This window comes from Callithrix jacchus, chromosome Y (genome assembly GCF_049354715.1).
Source record: "Callithrix jacchus isolate 240 chromosome Y, calJac240_pri, whole genome shotgun sequence".
Classification (NCBI taxonomy): Eukaryota; Metazoa; Chordata; class Mammalia; order Primates; family Cebidae; genus Callithrix; species Callithrix jacchus.
This window is the reverse complement of record NC_133525.1, coordinates 9,948,070-9,975,167: the sequence shown is the minus strand read 5'-3', so window position 1 is coordinate 9,975,167 and position 27,098 is coordinate 9,948,070. Positions and strand designations below refer to the sequence as shown.

Here is a 27,098-nt window from a genome sequence, read left to right as displayed (position 1 = left end):
AATAGAACATAATTTAGACTTATTCCTGTCTCGAATATAAAGAAAAAACAAGAATAAAATGGATACACTTTTTCTTTATGAGAAAGCATCTTATTCTGTTGCCCAGGCTGGACTACAGTGGTGCAATAATGGCTCACTACAACATTCACCTGCTGGGCTCAAGTGATTATCATCCCTCAGACTCCTGAATAGCTGGAATTACTAACATGCACCAGCACCGCAGCTGGCTATCTTTTGTATTTTTAGTAGAAACAGAGTCTCACCATGTTGTCTAAATTGGTCCCAAACTTCTCATGTCAAGTGATCTGCCTGTCTCAGCCTCGCGAAGTGCTGGGATTACGGGTGTGTGCCACTATGCCTGGCCAAAATGCACATTTGAAAAAGGCTGGGAAGGCAGAAAGCAAATGAGGAGCAGAGTCAAAACTTGCGTGGGGGCAGATAAGAGAAGTATGGGTACTCCCATTTACAAATCCATCAGGTCTCATGAGACCATCACAAAAATAGCATGGGAAAGAACTGACCCCATGATTCAATTACCTCCTGGTCGCTTCCAGATTCGAGATGAGATTTCTGTGGGGTCACAGCCAAATCTATCACCCAAAACAGTATAAATTAAGCTTATCCAATTTTGGGAAGGGTAAAAGTCATCAAATGTTTGTCATATAAGCTTATTAAAAAGCCTCCATTTTAATATTTTGTATGTCAAGTCAAACAATGTTAAATGTAATTAAAAATTTTTTTGAGACAAAGTTTACTTTGTCACCCAGGCTGGAGTGCAGTGGTGGTGATCCTGACTCATTGCAACCTCCAGCTCTCAGGTTCAAGTGATTCTCTTGACTCAGCCTCTCGAGTTGCTGAGGTATCACTATGTTGGCCAGGCTGGTCTCAAACTCCTGAAGTCAACTTCTGGAGTCAAGTGGCCCTCCTGCATTGCCTGCTAAAGTGCTGGGATTACAGGCATGAGCCACCACACCAGGCTGAAATGTGCTTAAAACTATATAAAATACAAATAAAAGTATCATCAATATATCTAGCCAGGCATTTTATTCAAAATGTGTTTACTTATGTGTGAATGATGACAGCATATACCTAATTAGTATTTACTTTACATGCTTGAGTAAACTACCAAGCACAGGTTTTGTAAGCAAATGTATTAGTAACTACGGGTACTAACATATGGGAAAAAAAGGAGTGGGGGGCATTCCTGAAAATGCAAGACTTTCCATCACTCATAATTCATAAGCTCCCGAAGAACTTTTTAGGCTCAATATGAAAATGTTGGCAGGGCGCAGTGGTTCACGCCTATAATCCCAGCACTTTGGGGAGGCCGAGGCAGGTGGATCAGGAGGTCAAGAAATAGAGACCATCCTGGTCAACAAGGTGAAACCCAGTCTCTACTAAAAACACAAAAATTAGCTAGGCATGGGGGTGTGCGCCTGTAGTCCCAGCTACTCAGGAGGCTGAGGCAGAACTGCTTGAACCCAGGAGGTGGAGGTTGCGGTGAGCCGAGATCGCACCATTGCACTCCAGCCTGGGTAACAAGAGCGAAACTCCATCTCAAAAAAAAAAAAAAAAAAAAAATTGTAACACTTATGCAGTTCCAATATTTTTACCAAAACGTGCAAAGTGGATTAAGTACCACAAATAAGCCACAGTTGTTACAGAAAGCTGATAAGAAAAAGAAAAAAGTGTTTGAGTGGTTTTACTCCCATTAAGAATTGTATCACTTATGCAGAGTTCCAACGTTTTTACCAAAATGTGCCGAGTAGTTTAAGTACTATAAATTAAGCCATATACTTTTATGTACATTAGGCTAAAAATGTCAGGAAGTTTTGATAATCAGTGAACACAAGTTAAGTCAACTCTTCAAAAATATTAAAAAATAGTCTTCAGCTACATTTCACCTAGATAAATGTTTACAAGTGACACAGAATAAGAATCATAAACCAAAACTGTAAGCTTTTATTTCTTAGATTTAATAATGTACCAACATTCTGGCCTTAATTTTGACTCCAGAGTTTTCACATGAAAGAACTAAAATGACCTTTTTCTTTTCTTTTCTTTTTTTTTTTTTTTTTTTTTTTGACAGTCTTGCTCCGTCACCAGGCTGGAGTGCAGCGGTGTGATCTCGGCTCACTATAACCTCCACCTCCTGGGTTCAAACAATTCTCCTGCCTCAGCCACCTGAGTAGCTTGGACTACAGGCATGGACCACCATGCCCAGCTAATTTTTGTATTTTAGTAGAGATGGGGTTTCATTATGTTGGCCAGGATGGTCTCAATCTCAAACTCATGGATCAGCCCACCTCAGCCTCCCAAACTGCTGGGATTACAGGTGAGAGCCATCTTGCCTGACCAATGAAGTTTTACTCTCTCGTATACATTTGTATTAGTGAAACCATGTGATTTCATATTCCCTTTATATTTTCATTACTTATGAATTATCGAGAAAAAATATATTCCACAACTCTATTAAAGTTATGTAAGACAGTACCCAGAGAACTCTAACTAGTCCAGCCTTTATTTTCACTTTATAGCTTTAAGAACAAAACTTAAAAAGGGAAAATTATAATATAAAATCTTACTAGTATGTATTTAAAAAAAATCAGTACCCACAATGAAATACACTAACACCACAGTTATGTCAAAATACAATGATCATTACTCTTTCTTATTACGTTAATTGATGTAGCTCTTCCATTCAGATTTTGAGAGGAAGTCCTGCTCTGCCACCCAGGTTGGAGTTCAGTGGCAAGATCTCGGTTCACTGCATCCTCCACCTTCCAGGTTCAAGCAATTCTGCTGCCTTAGCCTCCCGAGTAGCTGGGATACTGGCATGCACAAAGATGACCCACTACTTTTTGTATTTTTAGTAAAGATAGGGTTTCGCCATGTTGATTAGGCTGGTGTTGAACACCTGAACTTAGGGGATCTGCCCACCTTGGCCTTACACAGTGCTAGGATTACAGGTGTGAGCTACCACACTCAGCCTGAAATTATCTTCCCCTAACAGTATTGTTGCCTCCTCCTCTGGCAGTTTAGGGACAATGTGAGAAAAGCTGTTTATACAATGTACTATAAAATCAGTTTTTCATTTATACATTGCAATTTTCTTGTTCATGAAGACAAAGACTGTGGGTTGCAATGAATTACTTTTGAAAACAAAATGGCATAGCAGTATTTCCAGTGTTAAGACAATTGGTTGCCACCTAGGGTTCAATTTCTGCAACGGTTACACATTTTAAATTGCTACTCAAAGTTGCTACAATTTAAAAACTGCACGTTGGAAATGCTTCTTTTTTCCCTTAACAGGAGGCACACATGACAAAAAGAATTTATAAGGCCTCAATGTTAGTATAAAAATACATATGGCTAGATTAATATAAAAATTATGTCCACTTTTTTCTGATTCCAAATGTAGATTTGTCTTATTTAAATTCTGTCAGAAACTTTAGGAGAACATCTGAGTAGCTGAAACATACACAAAGACTGTAGAGTAAATAGATTAACGGGAAGTAGGACTTATTATAACTTACAATGATTACAAAGCAGAAATGTATGCAAAATATCAAATTACTTGAAGTAAAGTTATCACAGTAGCAAAGGCATTTATTTGTTTTTATAGCAAATATGATCTTTTATCTGTAAGTTTACATCAAAACAATAAAGTATTAACATTTAAGATAATTCGGTGTCATCAGCTTTTACAGAAATAAATACTTTAAAACAATGAAGACAGATCAGTTTGCTTTAACAAACTATAAACTAAACGAATTTCTCTTAACTGGTGATAGTCAAAATCCCAACTGGAGAGCAATCCTCAGAAAACTTCAAATGTAAAATCACTCAGTTCAATTTAGATCTGTAATTGAAAAGAACATCAGATCCATATATCTAATTGCAACATTGTAATGCATACAAACACTCCGGGTAGCAATCTGAGAAGTAAACCCTTTTGACCTGGGTATTCTGTATACTAGATTTTTCTCATATCCTTTGTGTTACCAGTAAATCTTTATGGTCTTTCAGAATGTTACTATGTAACATATTATCAAAACATCTTTGAAGTTTTGCATCTCTTTATTTCCTTTGTGGTAGTGATTATACATCTTATATTCTGAGGGTGGACACAGACAAAATAGAATGTAATTCTTTTAAGAATGGGACAAATATTGTCCTAATCAAATTCAGAGTTCATTTAGTCAAAGAAGTAAAACTAAAACACCTATAAATCTTCTACAATGCTCTCTCGAGATAAGCAAAACAAACTCTTATTAATAAACTAAACTTCCTCTCATAGCCATTGTCTTTATATTCCTTTCCTGATTACCCTACTGGGTCTAGTTCCAAAGGAAACACTGGCATCAATCTAAGTACTTTCCTGACCCACTTCCTGAGAAAAGTCTTAACATTCCTAGATCCTAACTCTAATATCTGTGTATGTAGCTTTGTGTTTCTGTATGCAGTCTAGGTAGGTTCTTTTAATTTTCCAGACGCCTTCAAGCCCATTGGCTGTGGAAATGTTCACATTTGCCCTTAATCTACAACACAGTGTTTATGCTTGTGGTTACTGCAACATGAAGTAAATGTCTTTTCTGTTTAATTCCCAAAACACCTCTGACTCAGGGTCCCCAAAAGGAGGTATATAAAGAAATCAGAATATGAAAGGAAAATATCTTGGGCCCCCCAAATTGCTAAGAAAAACTCAAGGTGGAAAGTGCGGCAAACCTGCCTCCCATTCTATTCAAAGTGGTCCTTCAGCTCACTGAGTTAGAAGCATATCTGACCGCCTACTTTACAAAGGCTAACAAAGACACCTTCCCTTTCCTAACTGAACCAATGTGCTTCTCATATATATTGACTGACGTCTCATGTCTCCCTAAGATGTTCAAAACCAAGCGGTGCCTGACCACCTTGGGTGCATGTCATCACAACTTCCTGAGAATGTCATGGGTGCATCCTCAATCCTGGCAAAAATCAAGTTTCTAAATTAACATGACACCTGTCTAAGATTTCCTCATTCACAAGAACAACAGGTTTTTCAGGCTTTTTCATTTTCTCCTTTTGGTTGTACCTTAAAATTTATATTACATGAAGGCAGATTTATGACTCAGAAATATTTCCTGAAGAAAAAAAATTTATAAATTTTAGAGTATTTTATGTTTTACAAAATGTACAAATGCGTATGTACAACAGAATTATGTCCTGTTTATTTTCTTTAATTCAAAGTGTAGGTTATCTAAATAGTTTGGAAATGTGCCAAAATATAAGCTATAATATCAGAAGAAGAGAAGGATGGGTGTGATAGATGAAGAAGAAAAACTGTAAACTGTAGAATCCTGTTGGTGAGTATATGAATGTTTATAGAGGAAGTTTAAAATCCTTCTATTCCTCTGAACAGCTGGAAAACAATGTTAATGAGAAGGATGGGTGTGACAGATGAAGAAGAAAAACTAAACTGTAGAATCCTGTTGGTGAGTATATGAATGTTTACAGAGGAAGTTAAAAATCCTTCTATTCCTCTGAACAGCTGGAAAACAATTTTAATGAATGTTGGGGTCAAACAAAAGCTGTAGAGATCCCTGATGTAAAATAATGGTTCCCAATGGAGTGAGAGCATCAGTATCACTTGTGCCTGTCTTAGACTTTCCAGAGACTTGCCTTAGTAATTTATTTTTGAGACAGAGTCTCAATCTGTTGCCCAGGCTGGCGTGCAGTGGCAAGATCTCTCTGTCTCCCAGGTTCAAGCCATTCTCCTCCCTCAGCTTCCTGAATAGCTGGGATTACAGGTGTGAGCCACTGTACCCAGCTGGCCTTTGTAATTTTGAGAGCTCTAGTATTTGCGCAGTTATGTTAAGGATGACTACTTATTAATGTCCAGTCAATCATAATTTTGGGGTTTCCATATACACATAGTTTTTGAATCATATTTTCATTATAGGGATATTGATCAAAAAAGCCTACACCCAAATGAAGTTAAGCTACACCACCAATTCCATATTTAACACACACACACACACACACACAGTCACTCTCATAAAGGGAAGAAATCAAAGTAAATTTTATTTGAATACAGTTAACTTAAAAAGTAAGATGAGGCATTTACTGCTTTGTGAATTCTACTGCTTTGTTACTAGGAAAAACAATCATTTCCATAAAATAGGTGCAAACCAAATCTGAAGTCTGGCCAATACAAACTGATGTTCAACAACGTAATTCTATTACGTACCATGGCAACAGGCCCAACATTTTAACAAGCCTTTCAAGTATATTCTAAATTTCAGTGCTGCATCCAACTGGTTCAAACAAGATTCCTTTTTTCGTTTGAGACGGCGTTTCGCTTGTTACCCAGGCTGGAGTGCAATGGTGCGATCTCGGCTCACCGCAACCTCCACCTCCTGGATTCAGGCAATTCTCCTGCCTCAGCCTCCCGAGTAGCTGGGATTACAGGGACGCGCCACCATGCCCAGCTAATTTTTTTGTATTTTTAGTAGAGACGGGGTTTCATCATATTGACCGGGATGGTCTTGATCTCTTGACCTCGTGATCCACCCGCCTCGGCCTCCCGAAGTGCTGGGATTACAGGCATGAGCCACCGTGCCCGGCCAAGATTCTTCTAAGAGACTAAGCATTTCTCTTGAGAGGACATGTTCTCAGAACTACGTGTTTAGAAACTCTTACTTTAATTATGATTGCCGACTGCCAAAGCTAAAATTGATTTTTGAAGAAAAGAATATTCCAAAGGATTGTAAAGTTTACAGATAATGCACAGATAAAACACCTATTAGGTTTATCTACTTACATTTTCAATGTCTTCATCATCATCTTCAGCATCAACAAACTGGATTTCATCATCATCTCCAGGACCAAATGTGTCTGTTTCACTGATTTCAGCTAAAGATAAAATAATATACTGATTATATAATCAAGATTTTGCCTGTAATCTCAGCACTCTGGGAGGCTGAGGTGGGGGATAACCTGAGGTCAAGAGTTTTGAGACCTGCCTGGCCAACATGGTGAAATCCCATCTCTACTGAAAAATAAAATAATAATTTCCTGGCTTGGTGGTGCACACCTGCAATACCAGCTACTTGGGAGTCTGAGCCAGGGAATAACTTAAACCTGGGAGGTGAGGTTTGCAGTGAGCTGAGATTGTGCCACTGCACTCCATCCTGGGTGACAGAATGAGACTCTGTTTAAAAAAAAAAAAAAAAAAAAAAAAAAAAAAAAGAACATATGTGCTGTATTTTTCCTTTCATTTTAAAAAGATAATTATAATGTTCACGTAGCACACATACAAAAGGTATTTTAAATACGGCAAACAGACTCTAATTATACTAACTAAACAGCTAAACATTTCCATGTAGCCTTCAAAAATGATTTGAGCTCAGGTTAACAACTTATCCTCAAAATATATAGTTATCTTGAAATTACAACAGCTACTTCACCAATTATTAAACAGATTTATCAAATCAGTGAAAAATACTTGGTTAAATCGTAATCATGGTTATCATTAAGCAATAAAGGTGAAAAAAGGAGGTGCTAGCTAAATTCCCAATTATTTCAGCAGTTCCTGAAATGCCAATAATTTCATCAGGATGTTCATGTTTATGTAAAAATCTTATTTTCATAAGTTGCAATGTGATAAACAATGAAAACATCTCCTTGTAAAATACATAGGCTTTAAAACAGTGCATATTCTCTTTGATGGTGTTATGAGGGACTTATTTTAATCTTGTCAAGTTTTGTGCAGTAAGCATGCATGATGTCTACCTTTAAGAAAAAGAAAACACAATTGTTTGTTAAAAATAATCCCACAGTTACAACTTTGGTAAGAGAAACTGAATACTTTTTTCTGTAAGATTCAAACATTACTATTATAATTGTTGCCTTTCCTTAAATGAAAACTGCCAATCTTTTAAGAATTGTTTAGAAAAAGTCTATACAAAATATATTCCTTTGAGAGATTATATACAAATCCAGAGCTTATGAATTAAAAAACTCATCATCAAAGGAAATTTCATAATTCAAAATCTCTTTATTAGAGGCTTCTATTTTTAAGTTCACACTGGCTTTATTTGAGATTTCCACTTATTAATATCTTTTCGAAAGTCTTAGAAGTATACTGAAGTATAGGCAAGACTACTTACCACAAATTTTGTACGTATACACTAAAATAGTATGTAAAACAGAATTCTACTAAAATCCCTTCACCTAAATTCCACAAACATTAATATGAAAGAACAAGTAGATATAATAATTTTGATATTACCATGTTCTGGAAGCTCGCCATATGCCTTCAGACTTCTAGCTTCATCTGCATTGTACTTGAAAATTACATCAGCTTTGCTATCCTGAGAAATAAACAAATAATGTTCAAAACTGCTTATACCAAAGTATCACCAGTTGTTTCACAATTTACTTTCAAATTAAAGACATCTAAAGAAAGGCCACATAATGTTTGTTACAAGTGGTCCTGCTTTTCTTTGCCTACCCGAATACCTTCTAGAAAAAATTGTTGAGTCTGAATAATTAGGAAGTGGTTTGTATTCATTGGTAAACAATAATTAATAGATTTGGAAAGATACATACAGATTTCATTTTAATAAAGCATAAGTGGCAAGCCCGGTCTTTTATATACTATTACCTTTTAATTAGAAGTCTCTTTGAAAAAACATGGAAGATGAATTTTAAAAAATTGCATTGTAAAACTCTTAGGTCAAAGATTACAATTTAAAACTTAAATGCATTAAGGAATAATGTTAAAAAAGTAATATAGTTTTCTATGAATCAGTAGTTCTTAGTATCAGAATTATCTATGGAACTTGAAAAACAGACAGCTAGAGTTTAAGAATAGATACCTACTTCCTTAAGACTGAAAGTAGACCTGCCCAGGATGTGGTACATAAATGTACATTTTTAAAAGCTCTTCTGGGTGGGTGTTTCTAATGCAACCATTGAAAAACACTCTCCTAAGATGTGAAAACACTTCCCCATTTAAAATTATTTTATCCAACTTGGGAGGAGAGGAATTCTGATTGCTTACAATTTGCAATCTAGATCTAAAAACTAAAGTGATCTGTCACAATGGCAGTAAAACCAAAACTTTTCAAACCATCATGTGCAAACAAGATTTTGTTAAACTGGTGACTCAAATAATATAATGGACATAAAAATAACATTTTAAAAGCACAGTACAATTTATATATATGTGTATACACACACACAAAAACATAGTCAATGTGCAATCAAATATATATTTAATATATATACATACACGCACAGACACACACACACACACACACACATCAATGTGTAATTAAGTCTATCAAAATAAATGCCTCCTTGCAGCAATTGTACAAATGGCAGCACAAGGATTTACTGAAATTTGTTTCTTCATGAAAGAAATTAGAATACTGACAAAATTGGTCAAAGTCCATAAATCAGTAATCTGAAAATTAACCAAATGAAGCAATAAACACTAAGGAGTGTTTATTCAAGAAAAACAGGTGAATCTCACTAAGAAAAAGTGGCTTTTTAAGTTTCCCCATTCCCATTTCTCATCTCAGTTTCATAAACACCAACAGCCTCTCAGCTACTGAAAAACACGGAACAAGTCTGAAGTTTCTTGTTAACTCTATTCTATAGGTAGTAGACTGCCAGTTCCTGGAAACTCCCATTTTAAGAGCTTTTCTTTCACTTAACTGATTCAGAACTTACTCACTTTGAATGCTTACCTCCCAAGGCTTTTGTAGAAAACATAATCTGGCAGTAAAACCAAAACTTTTCAAACCATCATGTGCAAACAAGATTTTGTTAAACTGGTGACTCAAATAATATAATGGACATAAAAATAACATTTTAAAAAGCACAGTACAATTTATATATATATATGTATATATTTTTAACATGTTTTAAGTGGCAATAACAGTCTGGATAAAAAAGAAAACTAACCAAAAACTTAGAAGAAAAAGCTATGTAAGAGATATGCATAGGAAATGTGTAAAGTCCAAAATACTTCTGCAAATCTAAAAGGCCAAATACAGGTTCACGACAATGCACATGATAAAGACACAGATATGAAAGACCTAATCTTACCCCTGACTGAAGTTAACATCCTGCACAGCATGAGATCAAGAATAAGGAAGAGGTGTCAGTTGACTGACACTGGTTGAATGTTGAAAGTATTACTCCACATGTTCAAGATTTCTCTTTGAATGCTCAATCCCTTAGTGGTTTTAATGAAATCTAAATTCAACATGAACTGCCTGTTAAACCAACCAACCATTCAATGGCCGAAGAATTAGTTCTGAAAAGTCACCAAACAAGCAGTAGTAACAAGAGCCCTGAGAAGTAGGAATCTGAGTTCCAGAACAGCTATGTGGTAGTTAAAATGTTCAGCTTTTGGGAGGAACTCAAGATGGCGCTGTGACAACAACCCAGGATTTCAGCTCTCTGTTAATCCGCGGAGAGGTGAGTCAAAGCTGCATTTTCAGACTGACCTTTGTTGCCCACAGAACGGGGAAATTCCCAAATATAAAGGAGACGCGGGAACCCAGGCAGAGGCTCTGCCTGGAAAAGCCGGCAGCCAGGGAAGTGGCAGCCGGCCGGCCCTACCCAGCGATCCCCACAGGGCACACTTGTCCGTGTGCCCTGTTGAAATGGCAACCTGAGACTTGAGAGGGCTGAACTTGAGACTGAAAGTGACTTGGGCAGTGGGCCAGCCCAGGGGATCGCAGGGACACAGCGTGTGGGATAGCGCAGTGAGAAAGAAAAAATGGCGATTCCCACCATGGAGACCGTCCCTGAGGCGCTCCCTGGGGGAGGGGCATCCACCATTACCGAGGCAACCCGCCCGGACTGAGACACACGCCCACTGCTGATGCAGCCTGCAGTTGCCCAGGCAACCCGCCCCTACTGAGATACACGCCCACTGTTGATGCAGCCGGCCGTTGCCGAGGCAACCCACTACAACAGAGAGACTCCGCTGCAGGGCGTAGCCCATGGTGGAGAATGCAGCAGAACAGCAAGAGCCTGCAGCAACAGGGCAAGCCTCAGAACAGCAGGGCGGAGCCTCGGCAGTCAACTAGTGATTAGACTGCCTCCTAGCTGGGCAGGACACCTCAACAGATATCCAAAAACAAAGCCCCAACGCCCCAAGACAGAGCATTTGAGAAAAAAAGGGTTTTTTTTTTAAATGAGCTCTGTTGCAGCAGAATCAAACATAGCAGCCTAACAGCCCTGAATGAACAACAGAGCTCACAGCTCAGCAATTGAGCTCCTATAGAGTACAGACTGTCTCCTCAAGCAGCTCTCTGACCCCTCTATATACAAAAGACTGACATTTGGCAGGCATCAACTGGGACGAATATAGCAGAAAAAGAAACTGGTAGCATCCCACACTGTTCCGCAGCTGCTATAGGTGTACTCCAGACAAGCAGGGCCTGGAGTGGACCTCAGCAGTCGTACAGCGAAGGGACTAGACTGGTAGAAGGAAAACCAAGTAACAGAAATACTTCATCACCAACAATCTGGGTGTCCACTAAGAGACCCAATCGAAAAGTCAGCAGCTACGCAGATGACAAGTGGATAAATCCACAAAGATGGGAAGAAACCAGCGCAAAAAGGAGGAAAAAACCCAAAACCAGAACACCTCACCTCCTAGAAAGAAACAAAATTCCTCACCAGCAAGGGAACAAAGCTGGACGGAGAATGACTGTGGTGAAATGACGGAATTAGACTTCAGAACATGCATAATGAGAAACTTCCATGAGCTAAAAGAACATGTTCTAAATCAATGCAAAGAAACTAAGAACCTTGAAAAAAGATTTGAGGAAATGATGACAAGAATGGATAACTTAGAGAGGAATAGGAATGAACTAAAGGAGCTGAAAAACACAATACGAGAACTTCACGAAGCATGCACAAGTTTCAATAGCCGAATTGACCAAGCAGAAGAAAGAATATCTGAAGTCGAAGATCAACTCAATGAAATAAAACGAGAAACCAAGATCAGAGAAAAAAGCGCAAAATGGAATGAACAAAGTCTCCAAGAAACTATGTGAAAAGGGACTATGTGAAAAGACCTAACCTACGTTTGATAGGTGTACCAGAAGGGTACGGAGAATGAATCCAAACTGGAAAATACTCTTCAGGATATCATCCAGGAAAATTTACCCTACCTAGCAAGACAGGTGAACATTCAAATGCAGGAAATACAGAGAACACAACAACGATATTCCACAAGAAGAGCAACCCCAAGGCACAGAATCGTCAGATTCAACAAGGTTGAAAGGAAGGAGAAAATACTAAGGGCAGCCAGAGAGAAAGGTCAGGTCACCCACAAAGGGAAGCTCATCAGACTCACAGCAGATCTCTCGGCAGAAACACTACAAGCCAGAAGAGAGTGGGGGCCAATATTCAACATTCTTAAAGAAAACAACTTTCAACCTAGAGTTTCATATCCAGCACAACTGAGCTTCAGAAGTGAAGGAAAAATAAAATCCTTTGTGAACAAGCAAGTACTCAGAGATTTTGTCACCACCAGGCCTGCTTTACAAGAGCTCCTGAAAGAGGCACTACACATACAAAGGAACAACCAGTACCAGCCATACCAAAAATCACACTAAATGCTAAAGAGCATCAACATAATGAAGAATCTACATCAACTAACGGGAAAAACAGCCACTTAGAATCAAAATGGCAGTATCAAATTCACACATAACAATATTAACCCTAAATGTAAATGGACTAAATGCACCAATCAAAAGACACAGACTGGCAAATTAGATAAAAATCCAAAACCCATCAGTGTGCTGTATTCAGGAAACCCATCTCACATGCAAGGATACACAAAAACTCAAAATAAAAAGATGGAGGAAGATGGACCAAGCAAATGGAGAGCAAAAAAAAAAGCAAAAGTTGCAATTCTCATCTCTGATAAAATAGACTTTAAAGCGACAAAGATCAAAAGAGACAAAGAAGGCCATTACACAATGGCAAAAGGATCGATACAACAAGAGCTAACGATCCTAAACATATATGGACTCAATACAGGAGCACCCAGATACATAAGGCAAGTTCTTAATGACTTACAAAGAGACTTAGATTCCCACACAATAATAGTGGGAGACATTAGCACTCCACTGTCAATATTAGACAGATCAACAAGACAGAAAATCAACAAGATATCCAGGGCTTGAACTCAGACCTGGAGCAAGCAAACCTGATAGACATTTACAGAACTCTCCACACCAAATCCACAGAATATACATTTTTCTGAGCACCACATAACACCTACTCTAAAATTGACCACAGAATTGGAAGTAAAGCACTGCTCAGCAAATGCAAAACAACCCAAATCATAACAAACAGCCTCTCAGACCATAGTGCAATCAAGTTAGAACTCAGAATTCAGAAACCAATCCAGAACCGCACAGCTTCATGGAAACTGAACAACTGGCTCTTGAATGTTGACTGAGTAAACAATGAAATGAAGGCAGAAATAAAGAAGTTCTTCGAAACCAATGACAACGAAGACACAAAATGCCAGAATCTCTGGGACACATTTAAAGCAGTCTCTAGAGGAAAGTATATAGCAATAAGTGCCCATATGAGGAGAATGGAGAGATACAAAATGGACACCCTATCGTCAAAATTGAAAGAGCTAGAGGAGCAAGATCAAAAGAACTCTAAACCCAGCAGAAGACAAGAAATAACTAAGATCAGAGCTGAACTGAAGGAGATTGAGACACGAAAAACCCTTCAAAAAATCAATAAATCCAAGAGCTGGTTTTTTGAAAAGATCATCAAAATAGACATACCACTAGGCAGATTGATTACAGCTAAAAGAGAGAACAACCAAACAGATGCATTAAAAAATGATAAACGGGAAATCACGACAGACTCCACAGAAATTCAAACCATCATCAGAGAACATTACAAACAACTCTATGCACATAAACTAGTAAACCTGGAAGAAATAAATAAATTCCTGGACTCCTGTGTCCTCCCAAGCCTAAATAAGGAGGAAGCTGAAACTATGAATAGACCAATAACATGGTCAGAAGTCGAGGCAGCAATTAAGAGCCTACGACTCAAAAAAAGCCCAGGTCCAGACAAGTTCAAAGCCGAATTCTACCAGACACACAAAGAGGAGCTCGAACCATTCCTTCTAAAACTATTCCAAATAATCCAAAAAAAGGGAATCCTTCCCAAATCATTTTATGAGACCAACATCATCCTGATACCAAAACCCGGCAGAAACCCAACAAGAAAAGAAAACTTCAGGCCAATATCCATGATGGACATAGAGGCAAAAATCTTCAATAAAATATTGGCAAGCCGATTGCAACAGCAAATCAAAAAACTTATTCATCACAATCAAGTAGGAATCATCCCAGGGATGCAAGGCTGGTTCAACATACGCAAGTCTATAAACGTAATTCACCACATAAAAAGAACCAAAAACAAAATCCACATGATTATCTCAATTGATGCAGAGAAGGCATTTGACAAAACACAACAGCCCTTTATGCTAAAAACCCTCAATAAACTCGGTATCGATGGAACGTATCTCAAAGTAATAAAAGCTATTTATGACAAACCAACAGACAATATCATACTGAATGGGCAAAAACTGGAAGCATTCCCTTTGAAATCTGGCACTAGACAAGGATGCCCTCTCTCACCACTCCTATTCAATATAGTACTGGAAGTTCTAGCCAGAGCAATCAGGCAAGAAAAAGAAATAAAGGGTATTCAAATAGAAAAGGTGGAAGCCAAATTGTCTCTATTTGCAGACGGCATGATAGTATACCTAGAAGACCCCATCGCCTCAGCCCAAAAACTCCTGAAACTGATAAGCAACTTCAGCAAAGTCTCAGGATATACAATCAATGTGTAAAAATCACAAGCATTCGTCTACCCCAATAACAAACTTAAAGAAAGCCAAATCAAGAACGAACTGCCATTCACAATTGCTACAAAAAGAATAAAATACCTTGGAATACAACTCACAAGGAACATAAGAGACCTCTTCAAGGAGAACTACAAGCCACTGCTCAACGAAATCAGAGAGGACACAAACAGATGGAGAAACAGTCCATGTTCATGGTTAGGAAGAATTAATATCGTGAAAATGGCTATACTGCCCAAAGTAATTTACAGAATCAACGCTATCCCCATCAAGCTACCATTGACTTTCTTCACAGAGCTGGAAAAAACCACCATGAACTTCATATGGAACCAGAAGAGAGGCCGCATAGCCAAGTCAATTCTAAGCAAAAAGAACACAGCGGGGGGAATCACACTACCGGATTTCAAACTATACTACAAGGCTACAGTAATCAAAACAGCATGGTAACGGTACCAACACAAAGATATAGACATATGGAACAACACAGAGGCACCGGAGAAAACACAACATATCTACAACTAGACAATCTTTGATAAACCTGACAAAAACAAGGAATGAGGAAAGGATTCCCTGTTTAACAAATGGTGTTGGGAAAACTGGCTAGCCATGTGCAGAAAGCAGAAACTGGACCCCTTCCTGACACCTTACACTAAAATTAACTCCAGATGGATTAAAGACTTAAACACACGACCTGGCACCATAAAAACCCTAGAAGGAAATCTAGGCAAAACTATCCAGGACATAGGAGTAGGCAAGGACTTCATGAACAAAACACCAAAAGCATTGGCAACAAAAGCCAAAATAGAAAAATGGGACCTAATCAAACTCCACAGCTTCTGCATGGCAAAAGAAACAGTCACTAGAGTGGATCGGCAACCAACAGAATGGGAACAAATTTTTGCAGTCTACCCATCTGACAAAGGGCTGATATCCTTTTGAATTTACAAAGAACTCAAACAGATTTACAAGAAAAAAACAAACAAGCCCATTCAAAAGTGGGCAAAGGATATGAACAGACACTTTATGAAAGAAGACATATATGCGGCCAACAATCATATGAAAAAATGCTCATCGTCACTGGTCATCAGAGAGATGCAAATCAAAACCACATTGAGATACCATCTCATGCCAGTTAGAATGGCAATCATTAAAAAATCTGGAGACAGCAGATGCTGGAGAGGATGTGGAGAAAAAGGAACACTTTTACACTGTTGGTGGGAGTGTAAATTAGTCTAACCATTGTGGAAGACAGTGTGGCGATTCCTCAAGGCCTTAGAAATAGAAATTCCATTTGACCCAGCAATCCCATTACTGGGTATATACCCAAAGGACTATAAATCATTCTACTATAAGGACACATGCACACGAATGTGTATTGCTGCACTGTTTACAACAGCAAAGACCTGGAATCAACCCAAATGCCCATCGATGATAGACTGGATTGGGAAAATGTGGCACATATACACCATGGAATATTATGCAGCAATCAGAAATGATGAGTTCGTGTCGTTTGCAGGGACATGGATGAATCTGGAGAACATCATTCTCAGCAAACTGACACAAGAACAGAAAATGAAACACCGCATATTCTCACTCATAGGCAGGTGATGAAAAATGAAAACACATGGACACAGAGAGGGGAGTACTAAACACTGGGGTCTATTGCGGGGAAAAGGGGAGGGCCAGTGGGAGGGGGAGTTGGGGAGGGATAGCCTGGGGAGAAACGCCAAATGTGGGTGAAGGGGTGAAAGCAAACAGAACACACTGCCATGTGTGTACCTATGCAACTGTATTGCATGCTCTGCACATGTACCCCAAAACCTAAAATGCAATAAAAAAAGAAAAAAATAAGAAAAAAAAATAATAAAATAAAATAAGATGTTCAGTTTTTAAGAAATAAATTAAGATACCTAAAAAGGTGGACAGAAGACTTTAACACTAGCAAGCAACTAGACTTAACAGATGACTACACGAAACTCCAACCAGTAGCAAGAGAATAAGAATCCAGACATAGCAGTAATTTTAATGTGGTTAAGCAATGGTAATAAGTTCCATGGGCAGTAATCAAATGGATTTTATAGACCTATGACATGTAAATAGTTTCAAGGTTAGAGATAAATGGCTACTCCTGTCTTTGTTCTATACTGCTCCTCTTAAAATTAAAGCAAATACAACAGTCTGTACTGTAACTACTTGTGTGCATGCGTAACTTTATACTACAAAACCAAAAAACTCTTAGAGGAGAACTGACTTATTCAACAGCATCATCTCGACTTGCGGTTTCCCAACTAAGTTTCAAAATATTAAAATAATATTAAGAACATGAGTCTCCAAAATTATTAAATTTTGCTTTGACATATCAGGATACTAATAAAAAATTACTACCTATATACTATCATTCTCATTTTTAAAAATATTAAAAACATATTTAAAAACAAAAAATTGTGTTCCATGAAAAACAACTACATATCTTCTAATATGACTTCAAAGCACTGAAATTCAGCCTACTCCAATACTATTTCATGTCTGAAATGCCTAGCTGAATGCCTCAAACACCACTAGCGTTTAAATGGATGACGACAGAATGGTCTACTTGTCCGAACCTGCAAGAAAATATTTACTACACACGGTATTAATAATAAAATCAAAGAATTAAAACAAATTATATCTTTCCACAAAATACATGTACCATTAACTATCTGTGCAAATTATTCTGAATTTGAAAAATTTTACAGTCTTAAACACAACTGGCCCTAAATAATGATGCTGGCAGAACCCTGAGAAAGTATACGGGGCTGGAACAAGTTAAAGATGCTAGTTGGTATCTTCTAAACATCAACGACTACTTTTAAAGACACAACACATACTTAGATGTTATTTTTACCTGATAGTCTCGTAGACCAACCAATATAATGTCTGAAGTATTTATCCAAACCTGTAAGAAATTTATGCAGATTATTTTAAAAATAAAAGCAAATAAGAAGGAGAATGTTTAGTGAATCTTCCCATAAAACGGATACGCTATTCACCTAATGTGAAAAAAAATAAAATTAAGACTTTGATGCCAGGCCAGGTGTCTCATGCCTATAATCCCAGCACTTTGGGACGCTAAGGCAGGAGGATCACCTGAGCACAGGAGTTTGACACCAAAACTAGAAAACATAGAGATGCCTAGACTGTACAAAGAGTCAAAAAATTTCAAAAAGTTGGGTGTAGTAGCACATGCCTGCAGTTACTTTAGAAGGCTGATATGGGAGAACTACTTGAGGTGGAGGCTGCAGTTGAGTGATGACTATGCCACTGTACTCCAGCCTAGAGCACAGAGATCCTGTCTCATAAAATTGGGAAAAAAAACCTGTAACATATATACATAGTATAGTGGTATGTAGCACATAGTTAAGGTCTGGCATGGAAAAAATTACAGTACCAATTGAGTTTGTTAAAATTTTCTTTCTTAGAATGTTAAAAATCATAACAATTTTATTCCAATTACTCAAGAATTTAGAATTCCAGATAATCCTTTGTGGTAGAAATTCAGACATGCAATTGTATCTAAACAAAATGTTTCTAACAAACATTTGTATCTAAACAACAAACAAGATGTATCTAAACAAAATGATTCTAAAGCACCCAATCTACATAAATATAGCCTCTGCTATTGCCTTAACGTTTGTATTCCTCAAGATTTATGTCGAAATTTGAATCCCATGGTACTAGGAGGTTGGGCCTTTGGGAGGTGATTATGTAATGAGGGCTGATCCCTGATGAATGGGATTTTTGCCCTTATAAAAGAGGCCCAAGGGAGCTCATTCATCTCTTCTAAAATATGTGGAGAATGCAGAAGGCACCACATATGAATGAGAAAATGGGTCATCACCAATATTAAATGGATTTCTCTTTCTCTAGAGCTATGAGAAATAAAATTTCTGTTGTTTATAATCTACCCAGTCAAAGGTACTTTGTGATGGTAGCCCAAACGGACTAAGAGAACCCATAAAAGTGCCACTAATTTGGAAATGAAAGCATGTGAACACACCAAATAGATTCTATTTTCTTCTTTTTGAGATAGAAACTCTCACTCTGTCACCCAAACTGAAGTGCATTAGCAGAATTCTTAGCTCATGGCAACCTTGCGCTCCGGGGTTCAAGCAATCATCCTGCCTTAAGCCTCCTGAGGAGATGGAACTATAGGTATATGCTGGCTAATACTTGTAGAGAGCTCAGCCAAAATAAAGTTTTTATTATTTTAATTATAAAATTTAAGTACCACAGACTTTTAATCAATTTGATTTATAAAACTACCTGATATGGTATTGTAACAAATCTGCTGTCTACCATTTCATATTCCAATTTTCCTCATACCACCTACAACTATTTCAACCAAGACAAAACCTAATGAAGGAATATGCAGCAATTAGTCTCTTTTAATGTAAATTCCCACATTTTTTATTGTTTCAAAGTATTAACATTTGAGTCAAGACGATTTGTATTATATATTAAAACATGTGATTTAGTCAATACTAACATCAGAGTAAACACTTCTGGCAGGAATACAACAGAAGTCAAACAAAGGAATTATTCTTTAAAAGTAAATCTAAAAGTTATCAAAGACCTTTTCTGTTTATTCTTATTGTCATGAGTCACGTTTGTATAAATTATTTTGAGAACTCAAATTGCTTAGACCATGTATTTAAAGCAGAGACTTTTTTAAATTGAAGTAAAAGAAATCTACACACCTACCTTTTTTCTCAATTTTCCTCGGATATGGCATAACCTCTTTACACCATCAAAACACAATGCTTCCAATCGTCCATTCCCCAGCATTTTAATTACCTGAGCATACTCTGAGAAGAGGAGAGTAAAACAAGGGTGAGATCCTATTCAGCGTTTGTTAAAATGTAATGAGTGAAATTTAGCTGTTTGGTTGGGCATGGTGGCTCACACTCGTAAACCCAGCAATTTGGGCGGCAGCCAAGGCTGGTGAATCTCCTGAGGTCAGGAGTTCAAGACTAGTTTAGCTAACATGGGGAAACCCCATCTCTACTAAACACACAAAAATCAGTTGGCTGTGGTAGTTGGTGCCTGTAATCCCAGGTACTCAGGAGGCTCACGTAGGAGAATGGCTTGAACACAGGAGGCAGAGGTTTCAGTGGGGCTGAGATTATGCCACTGTATGCCAGCCTGGGTGACAACAGCAAAACACCACCTCAAAACAAAACTAAAACAAAAAACAGAAGAAAATTATCTGTTAATAAAAGCTCCACTAACTGCTAAATCAGATCAAACTACAAAGAAAAACAGAATAAAACAAACAGCAAAAAGTTTAAGAAATTCATTCAGACAGTCCTATTTCAAAATGTCACATATTATGGTAGGGAAACCGGAGTCCCAGCTATGCATATTTACTTTAACACCTTTATTTTTAGAATAAATAAAAGCCTAAGTCAAGTAACTTGTTTAGTGTTACAAACGCCATTTCCATGACAAGCTATATCCGTTAGTAGAGGCATTTTAACTACCTACCCATTCTGAATATGTCAACAGTTGTTTTTCACGATTGTACACTTTAGTTTGGAACATCGAAGTGGCTCATTTCATAATATACACTATAACCCTTCATCAGTCTCCCCACATGAGCCCTAACTCAATCTTCACCATCCTTAATCTCAGAAATGACTGAGACAAATTATAGCCTAACTATTAAAAATTCCCATTTACTTTAGACTATCTCAGTGATTATTCTTAAGTTCTTGAATCTTGAAAAATGGGAGTGACATTCCTAAGTAAAATGTAACACGTTTATGGGAAATACTTTCAAAAGTGCCCTGATTCCACTGCTACTAGAAAGTACTCTTATAAGAATATGAGCATTAGCCAGTACAGCCATTCTCTTCTAAGAGGCAGGAAAGAGAAAAAAACAAACAAAGGAAATAGAGGGAAACAGACAATTCCAAAATTTTCACACTAATAAGGTTTCTTCTTAGAACTATCCAAGAGAAGACCAGGCGTGGTGGCTCACGCCTGTAATCCCAGCACTTTGGGAGACCGAGGTGGGTAGATGATGAGGTCAAGAGATCGAGACCATCCTGGACAACATGGTGAAACCCCGTCTCTACTCTAAAAATACAAAAAATTAGCTGGGCATGGTGGTGCATGCCTGTAATCCCAGCTACTCAGAAGGCCGAGGCAGGAGAATTGCCTGAACCAGGTGGCAGAGGTTGTGGTGAGCCGAGATCACACCATTGCACTCCAGCCAGGGTAAGGAGCAGAACTTCGTCTCAAAAAAAAAAAAAAAAAAAAGAACTATCCAAGAGAATGTCGACTAACACATAATTACATTTAAGAGATAAATTTATAAAGCTACATTGAGAGGTTGTTATATATGTGGCAACTGAGTTCATTTTACAGAAGTCGGTGAGCCCAGCTTATCATTAAGCACTTCTGCAACATGGATAAAAATAACAATAAAATAAGAACAAATGGAAATTAAAAACCTGGTCCTGAAAGTACAGTCAATATCTATTAGAAATGAAAGATGATAGCTAAATAGGTGTCTTTTGCCAGAAAATAAGTTTCATATAATTAAAACATGTTAACTTTTTAGTGGCTTCTATCTAGAATATAAAAGACTAACAAAAATTCAACATAGAAACATACATAGTTTTTGTCATAAATATTAAATAATGTATTTATGCTGAAAATAATTAAACGTGGAGAAATTTGAATATAGATTATCTAAGAGATTAGGACTCTTCACAAAATGTCCTGTTAGGGAACTATTAAACTGTAAGCTAATCTAAACAGTCATATGTAGTTAGTGGTACCTATTTGAAACAGCATAGTATAAAAGTTAAAAACAATATAACATTAAAGTTAAATTTGTTGCAATAATTCTACTGTAGTTAGAGAAAGAAATGTGCTTCATCTTAGAAGATATACATTGAAGTATTTAGGTCTGAGGCCTGTAAATTCATGTTACTAGTTATCTGTATAGAAAATCAAAATGGTCAGAAAAATGTGTAAACATGCAGAAATGCAAAGATAGAAATAAACGATGTAAAGGTTAAAAACTAGTAAATTCAGGTGAGGAATATTTACAATTTTGTTGTGTACTAATATTTCAAATTTTTCCTATGTTCATTATTTTAAAAAGAAAAAATGAAGACAAAATCAAATGCACCAATGAATTTATTTTGTTCTTTTGTATCTCCTTTTATCAATCCAGTGGGGTTAGTCAATTATTAAAACTGTATTACAGGCTGGGCATGGTGGCTCACACTGTAATCCCAGCACTTTGGGAGGCAAAGACGGGTAGATCACGAGGTCAAGAGATCAAGACCAACCTAGCCAACACAGTGAAACCCCAACTCTACTAAAATACAAAAATTGGCTGGGTGTGGTGGCTCACGCCTGCAGTGCCAACTACTGAGAGGCAGAGGCAGGAGAACTGCTTGAACCCAGAAGGTGGAGGTTGCAGGGGGACAAGATTCTGCCACTGCACTCCAGCCTGGCACCTGGTGAGAAAACAAGACCATTAAAAAAAAAAAAATATATATATATATATATATATATAGTATTACATTTTATGATTAAGTACTAGTGGCAGTGAAGCACTTGGGGTTCAAAAAGGTTTTATGATTTTTATCCTAAAAAATACCCATGGTCTACTAATAGTGTATGACATTACGCATTAACAACATATGAAATATTTAATCATCACAGTCTATGCTTAATTTGCTCTAAACTTTTTTTTTGTTTCGAGCAGGGTCTTGGTCTGTCACCCAGGCTGAATACGGTCATGCCCTCACAGCTCCCTGCACCCTTAACCTCCTGGGTTTAAGCCCTCCTCTCCCCTAATCCCGCGGAGTACCTCGGACTCCTGTCGTGTACTACTATGCCTCATTATTATTATTACTATTTTTGTAGAGACAGGGTTCTGCCCTATTGCTCCCAGCTTTAAGCAAGTGAAACACTTCACTTCCCAAAAGGCTGGGATTACAGCAATCAGTTAGATTGTATTCCTCCACGCTAAACAATGAAACTGTGTTTGCAAAAATGCTCTCAATGAATCCTCTATCCAGACTTAATATATCCTAGAAATTATTATTTAATAAACAAATTCTAGATAAATGTGGATGATGAGAAATGACAACAGGAAAAATGGAAACATAGGACAACTGCTTAGCATAATGACTAAGACTCCTTTAAGAAAAAGACAGAAAATTATACTCATGGCAACAATGAAACATGTTAATAAAAGAAGCCTAACTTAAAGTCTTACCTTGTCCATCCTCTTTAAACACCAACTCTCTTTTTTCAGATTCCTTCTCATTCTTACCCCTGCGCCTGGTTTTACCTCCTTTACCTAATTAATTTAAAAAGAAGATAAAAAATTCACTGTAAAAATCTACATATTATATACATTAAACTATAATACAAAAGAAGACTTTTGAAGTTTGCTTTTGAAACCACTTGCAGGAAAATTGAAAATGTGTCATTTAAACAGATTTATTATCTGTTTAAATGTATTTACATTACAACATTAACATTACAGAATTAACAGGACTTGTCAGAGTTCTCTTTAAGTCTTTTACCAGGTACATATCAATACTATCCTCTTGGACATTTGTTTGGATACTTCTGAGATAAATGTACATCTTATGTAAAACTGTATAAAAGAAAAATTTTATTACTCAAAGAACTATTGTGAAGATGTTGTTCATGCTTTCCAAATAAAAACAGGACTCTATTCATTTTCTTCTATAGCATCTTTTAACTCTACTCAATAATTAGTCCTGAGTATCTTTCCATTACAATAGCTGCAGACCTGGGCCAACATTTTAACTGTTAAAGTATATTAATGCTGTATCTTGATTTCTTCAATGTTTCACTATTATGACACAATGCTGCATTGAAGGTTGTCTGCAAACAACCTTCATAAGGTAAATGAACACAAGGAGAATTTCTGAGTTAAAAGTTTACAAATTCACTTCCTTACTCTTTAGATCAACTATTTCAACTGCCATCACATTTCTTTCCATTTTTATATTTTCGCTTATTGCTAGACACATAAGCGAAAGGATTTTCTATTGAATCACCAAGGAATTGGGGTAATTTTCCGTAACATTTTGTCCCCATTACCGAATGTTAATGAAAATAGCAGTGGTTTCCAAAAGGAGGGTTAAAGACCGCAAATCAAGTAATATTAAAGGATCGATGGAAGAATCTGAATAAAAAAGATAACACTGCAAATAAAATAAAATTTACATACTTGACCACTGTAAACTCAGACATCTAATTCTTGAATGCATCCAATACCTCAGGGGCAGTTACAGTACTGTGTGCCACTATAAATCAAAGTGACTCGTCTACATTTTGATCCATTCTTAGCACACACCAAAACTAAATTTCTAAAAGAAAAACACGTTCTATATTTTGAGTCATTAATCTTGCCTGAACTTAGCGGTGTCAGGACAAGGATCATACCTGCTTTGCTTACTGAGTTTTACAAAAGTTTGGCAGCTTTTCAAATGACTAAATAATGCTTAGTTCAAGTTCTAAAAGAATGGCAACTTTTAAATTGCATATCGCAATCTCAAAGGTGGAGGCACCTTGGTCTATCTCTTCAGGAGTAGGCCAAAGGCTGCCCGTTTCCCGATGTGAGGATTGGTTTCTAAGACTTCGGAAGAAAACCAGCTGAATGAGTGCAAAGAAAAAGTCACACTACATATGGCCCATGCTCATTTACATGTTTACTTGGATAAACCTCATCACAATATTAACAGGCATCTGGATTTTCAGATAAAAAAGAACAACAACAAGAAAACCAAATTAGCAACTTTTATTTCTACATTAGTAAGTCTAATAAAATACGGGTCTTCCGCAGTATCCTTCAACGAATAAGCCCAGCAGATAACACCGATTTTACATAATAACAAAAACATTCCATTTAGGATGGGGATTATCTCAAGAAGAAAAAATGGGGAGTGGTGGCAGAGGACTTTATGAATCTGTGCTGTAATTCTTAGACATATCTTTCTTTTAAGTGCCTCACATATGATTTAAAAAAAAAACTGTTCTCAGTCTACCATAATTAACCAAACCCTTATGATTCTCCTTTTATTGTAATGTCGTGCAATAGAATTCACTATCTTTTAAGAGAATGAGACTAGGCATGCACATACCACAATTAAAGTCGTTTAATATTCTTTTTTAATCTTCCTTTCTAAGAACAAAAAATCCACACCTCCTACTTAAACAATTTAGATGTGTTTTGGAGATACTCTTTCTAATGAGAATATTCTTAGGCATCATTCAGTGTAAAAGTTCTACCCTACAAGAACAAAGCAAGCCTTACTATTTAAGGAATGGTGTCAGGTACAGGTACAGTAACATCAACAAAGATTTATTGGACACTTTGCAAGGGATACTGTGATCTTTAGTTGATAGCTTATTTAAGAGAACTGTGAATCTCATCAACAGAAATAAAGGTGGAAACAAGATAACTACTGAAGTTGTTCAGTGCTATCTGAAAAATAAGTTCACTTACAACTTAAAAAGTGGGAGGCCTAACCTCTCCTTAGGCCTCCCACTTTATAATTGTAAGTAAACTTACATTCAAGTCTAAGCTTGGTGTGAAAATTTAGCCGCAGAATGAAGGTAACCTTTATGTCTTTATTCCCACAATATTTATTTGATAAGGAAGTTGAAAACTTGCCTAAATATGTAACACATCTTCTGCAAAAGAATGATCAACTTTTTTAAAGAGCTGGGGCAGAGTAAAACGCCAGAGATGAACCTAAACATGTTTCAAGGTTTCCTCACCGTTTAACACAAAAAAGGGAATATCCTTAACAACACTTTTAACTGTCCGGATAGTCTTCAAAATGAATAACTGCTTCAGGAAAGTAGCAGGGAAGTTGGTAGGAACCTATACTTGAAGGCCAGGCCTTCCGGATAAGGTCCCTCAATCGTCTCTTCCTATACACGGTAAGTCTGGTATGAATCAGTCTCAAAAGCCCACGATCCTCCGAAGGCCTCATAAACATGGCGGCTGTCCCACCCCAATGTGACCAAACTGAGTGTTCCCAGCGTCTTTCCCTAACACATAAGAAGGGGCGCGGCGCCCAATACCCGCGGGAAGAACCGTCACTGCGACCTGGAACAGACGTCGAGATTAATGGCAGAGCAGGCAGAGGTACAGTCCCAGAGGCCTGCAGGATTACCTTTATTCTTGGGCATGCTGGTGTTAAGGGCCTCGTGTGACCTCTTCCGACTCCTTTCTGGCGGTTACTACTCCACAGCAGCCTGAACTAAGATGTCGCAGACGGGCGCGTCGAAGAGACTGGCTACTGAGCTCTGTAACACACTTCAGACGGGCACTTTATGACGCCAGCAAAAGGCGACGAAACTAATTACGATACTTCCCCCGCCCCCAACCGCTTCTCTATGTCGGAGGCGTGGCCAAATGACTGACGTAGTAGATCAAGTCAATAAGAAAGAGTTTGGTCCACGAAAAAACTCGGGGCGGGGCGGGACTAGACTCAGCATGGAGAAGGCGGAGTCAGGAACGGAAGGAGCGGGGTGGTGGGGTCTACCGCTTTGTAAAAAAAACCGTCTTCGGGCCGGCTGCGGTGGCTGACGCCTGTAATCCCAGCACTTTGGGAGGCCTAGACGGGTGGATCACGAGGTCAAGAGATCAAGACCATGGTGAAACTCCGTCTCTACTAAAAAATACAAAATTATCTTGGTGTGGTGGCGCGCGCCTGTAGTCCCAGCTACTCGGGAGGCTGAGGCAGGAGAATTGCTTGAACCTGGGAGGCAGAGGTTGCAGTGAGCCGAGATCGCGCCACTGCACTCCAGCCTGGCGAAACAGCAAAACGCTGTCTCAAAAATAAATAAATAAATAATAAAAAAAAACAACCATCTTTCCGGGTCTGGAGCTGTGGCTCACTGCCATAATCCCAGCACTTTGGGAGGCCGAGGCTAGCGGATCACGAGGTCAGGAGATGGAGATCATCGTAGCCAACGTAGTGAAACCCGGTCTCTACTAAATTAAAAAAAAAAAATTACCTGGGCGTGATGGCACATGCCTGTATTCCCAGCTACTCAGGAGGCTGAGGCAGGAGAATAGCTTGAACCCAGGAGGCGGAGTTTGCCGTAAACCGAGATCGCCCCTCTG

General features: G+C 37.8%; 1 protein-coding gene across 1 annotated transcript; it reads right to left on the bottom strand.

Moving 5' to 3' along the window:
• Nucleotides 1-1,933: 1,933 nt before the first annotated feature.
• Nucleotides 1,934-26,307, bottom strand: LOC144581332 (eukaryotic translation initiation factor 1A, Y-chromosomal-like). The gene is made up of 7 exons (XM_078364521.1): nt 26,143-26,307; nt 23,199-23,282; nt 19,658-19,761; nt 17,802-17,852; nt 8,273-8,354; nt 6,803-6,894; nt 1,934-3,862 (listed from the first exon to the last, which is right to left on the bottom strand). Exons 1-7 carry the CDS (start codon nt 26,156-26,158, stop codon nt 3,857-3,859), a joined length of 435 nt encoding a protein of 144 aa, XP_078220647.1. The 5' UTR covers nt 26,159-26,307; the 3' UTR covers nt 1,934-3,856.
• Nucleotides 26,308-27,098: the final 791 nt, after the last annotated feature.

Bases quoted from the DNA above. Each gene is read 5' to 3' on its own strand.
- LOC144581332 (XM_078364521.1), bottom strand. The intron at 17,853-19,657 runs GTAGGTGTGTAG...AATTTCTTACAG, and splicing joins GAGGAAAATTGAGAAAAAAG to GTTTGGATAAATACTTCAGA. The intron at 6,895-8,272 runs GTAATATCAAAA...TTTTATCTTTAG, and splicing joins TGGCGAGCTTCCAGAACATG to CTGAAATCAGTGAAACAGAC.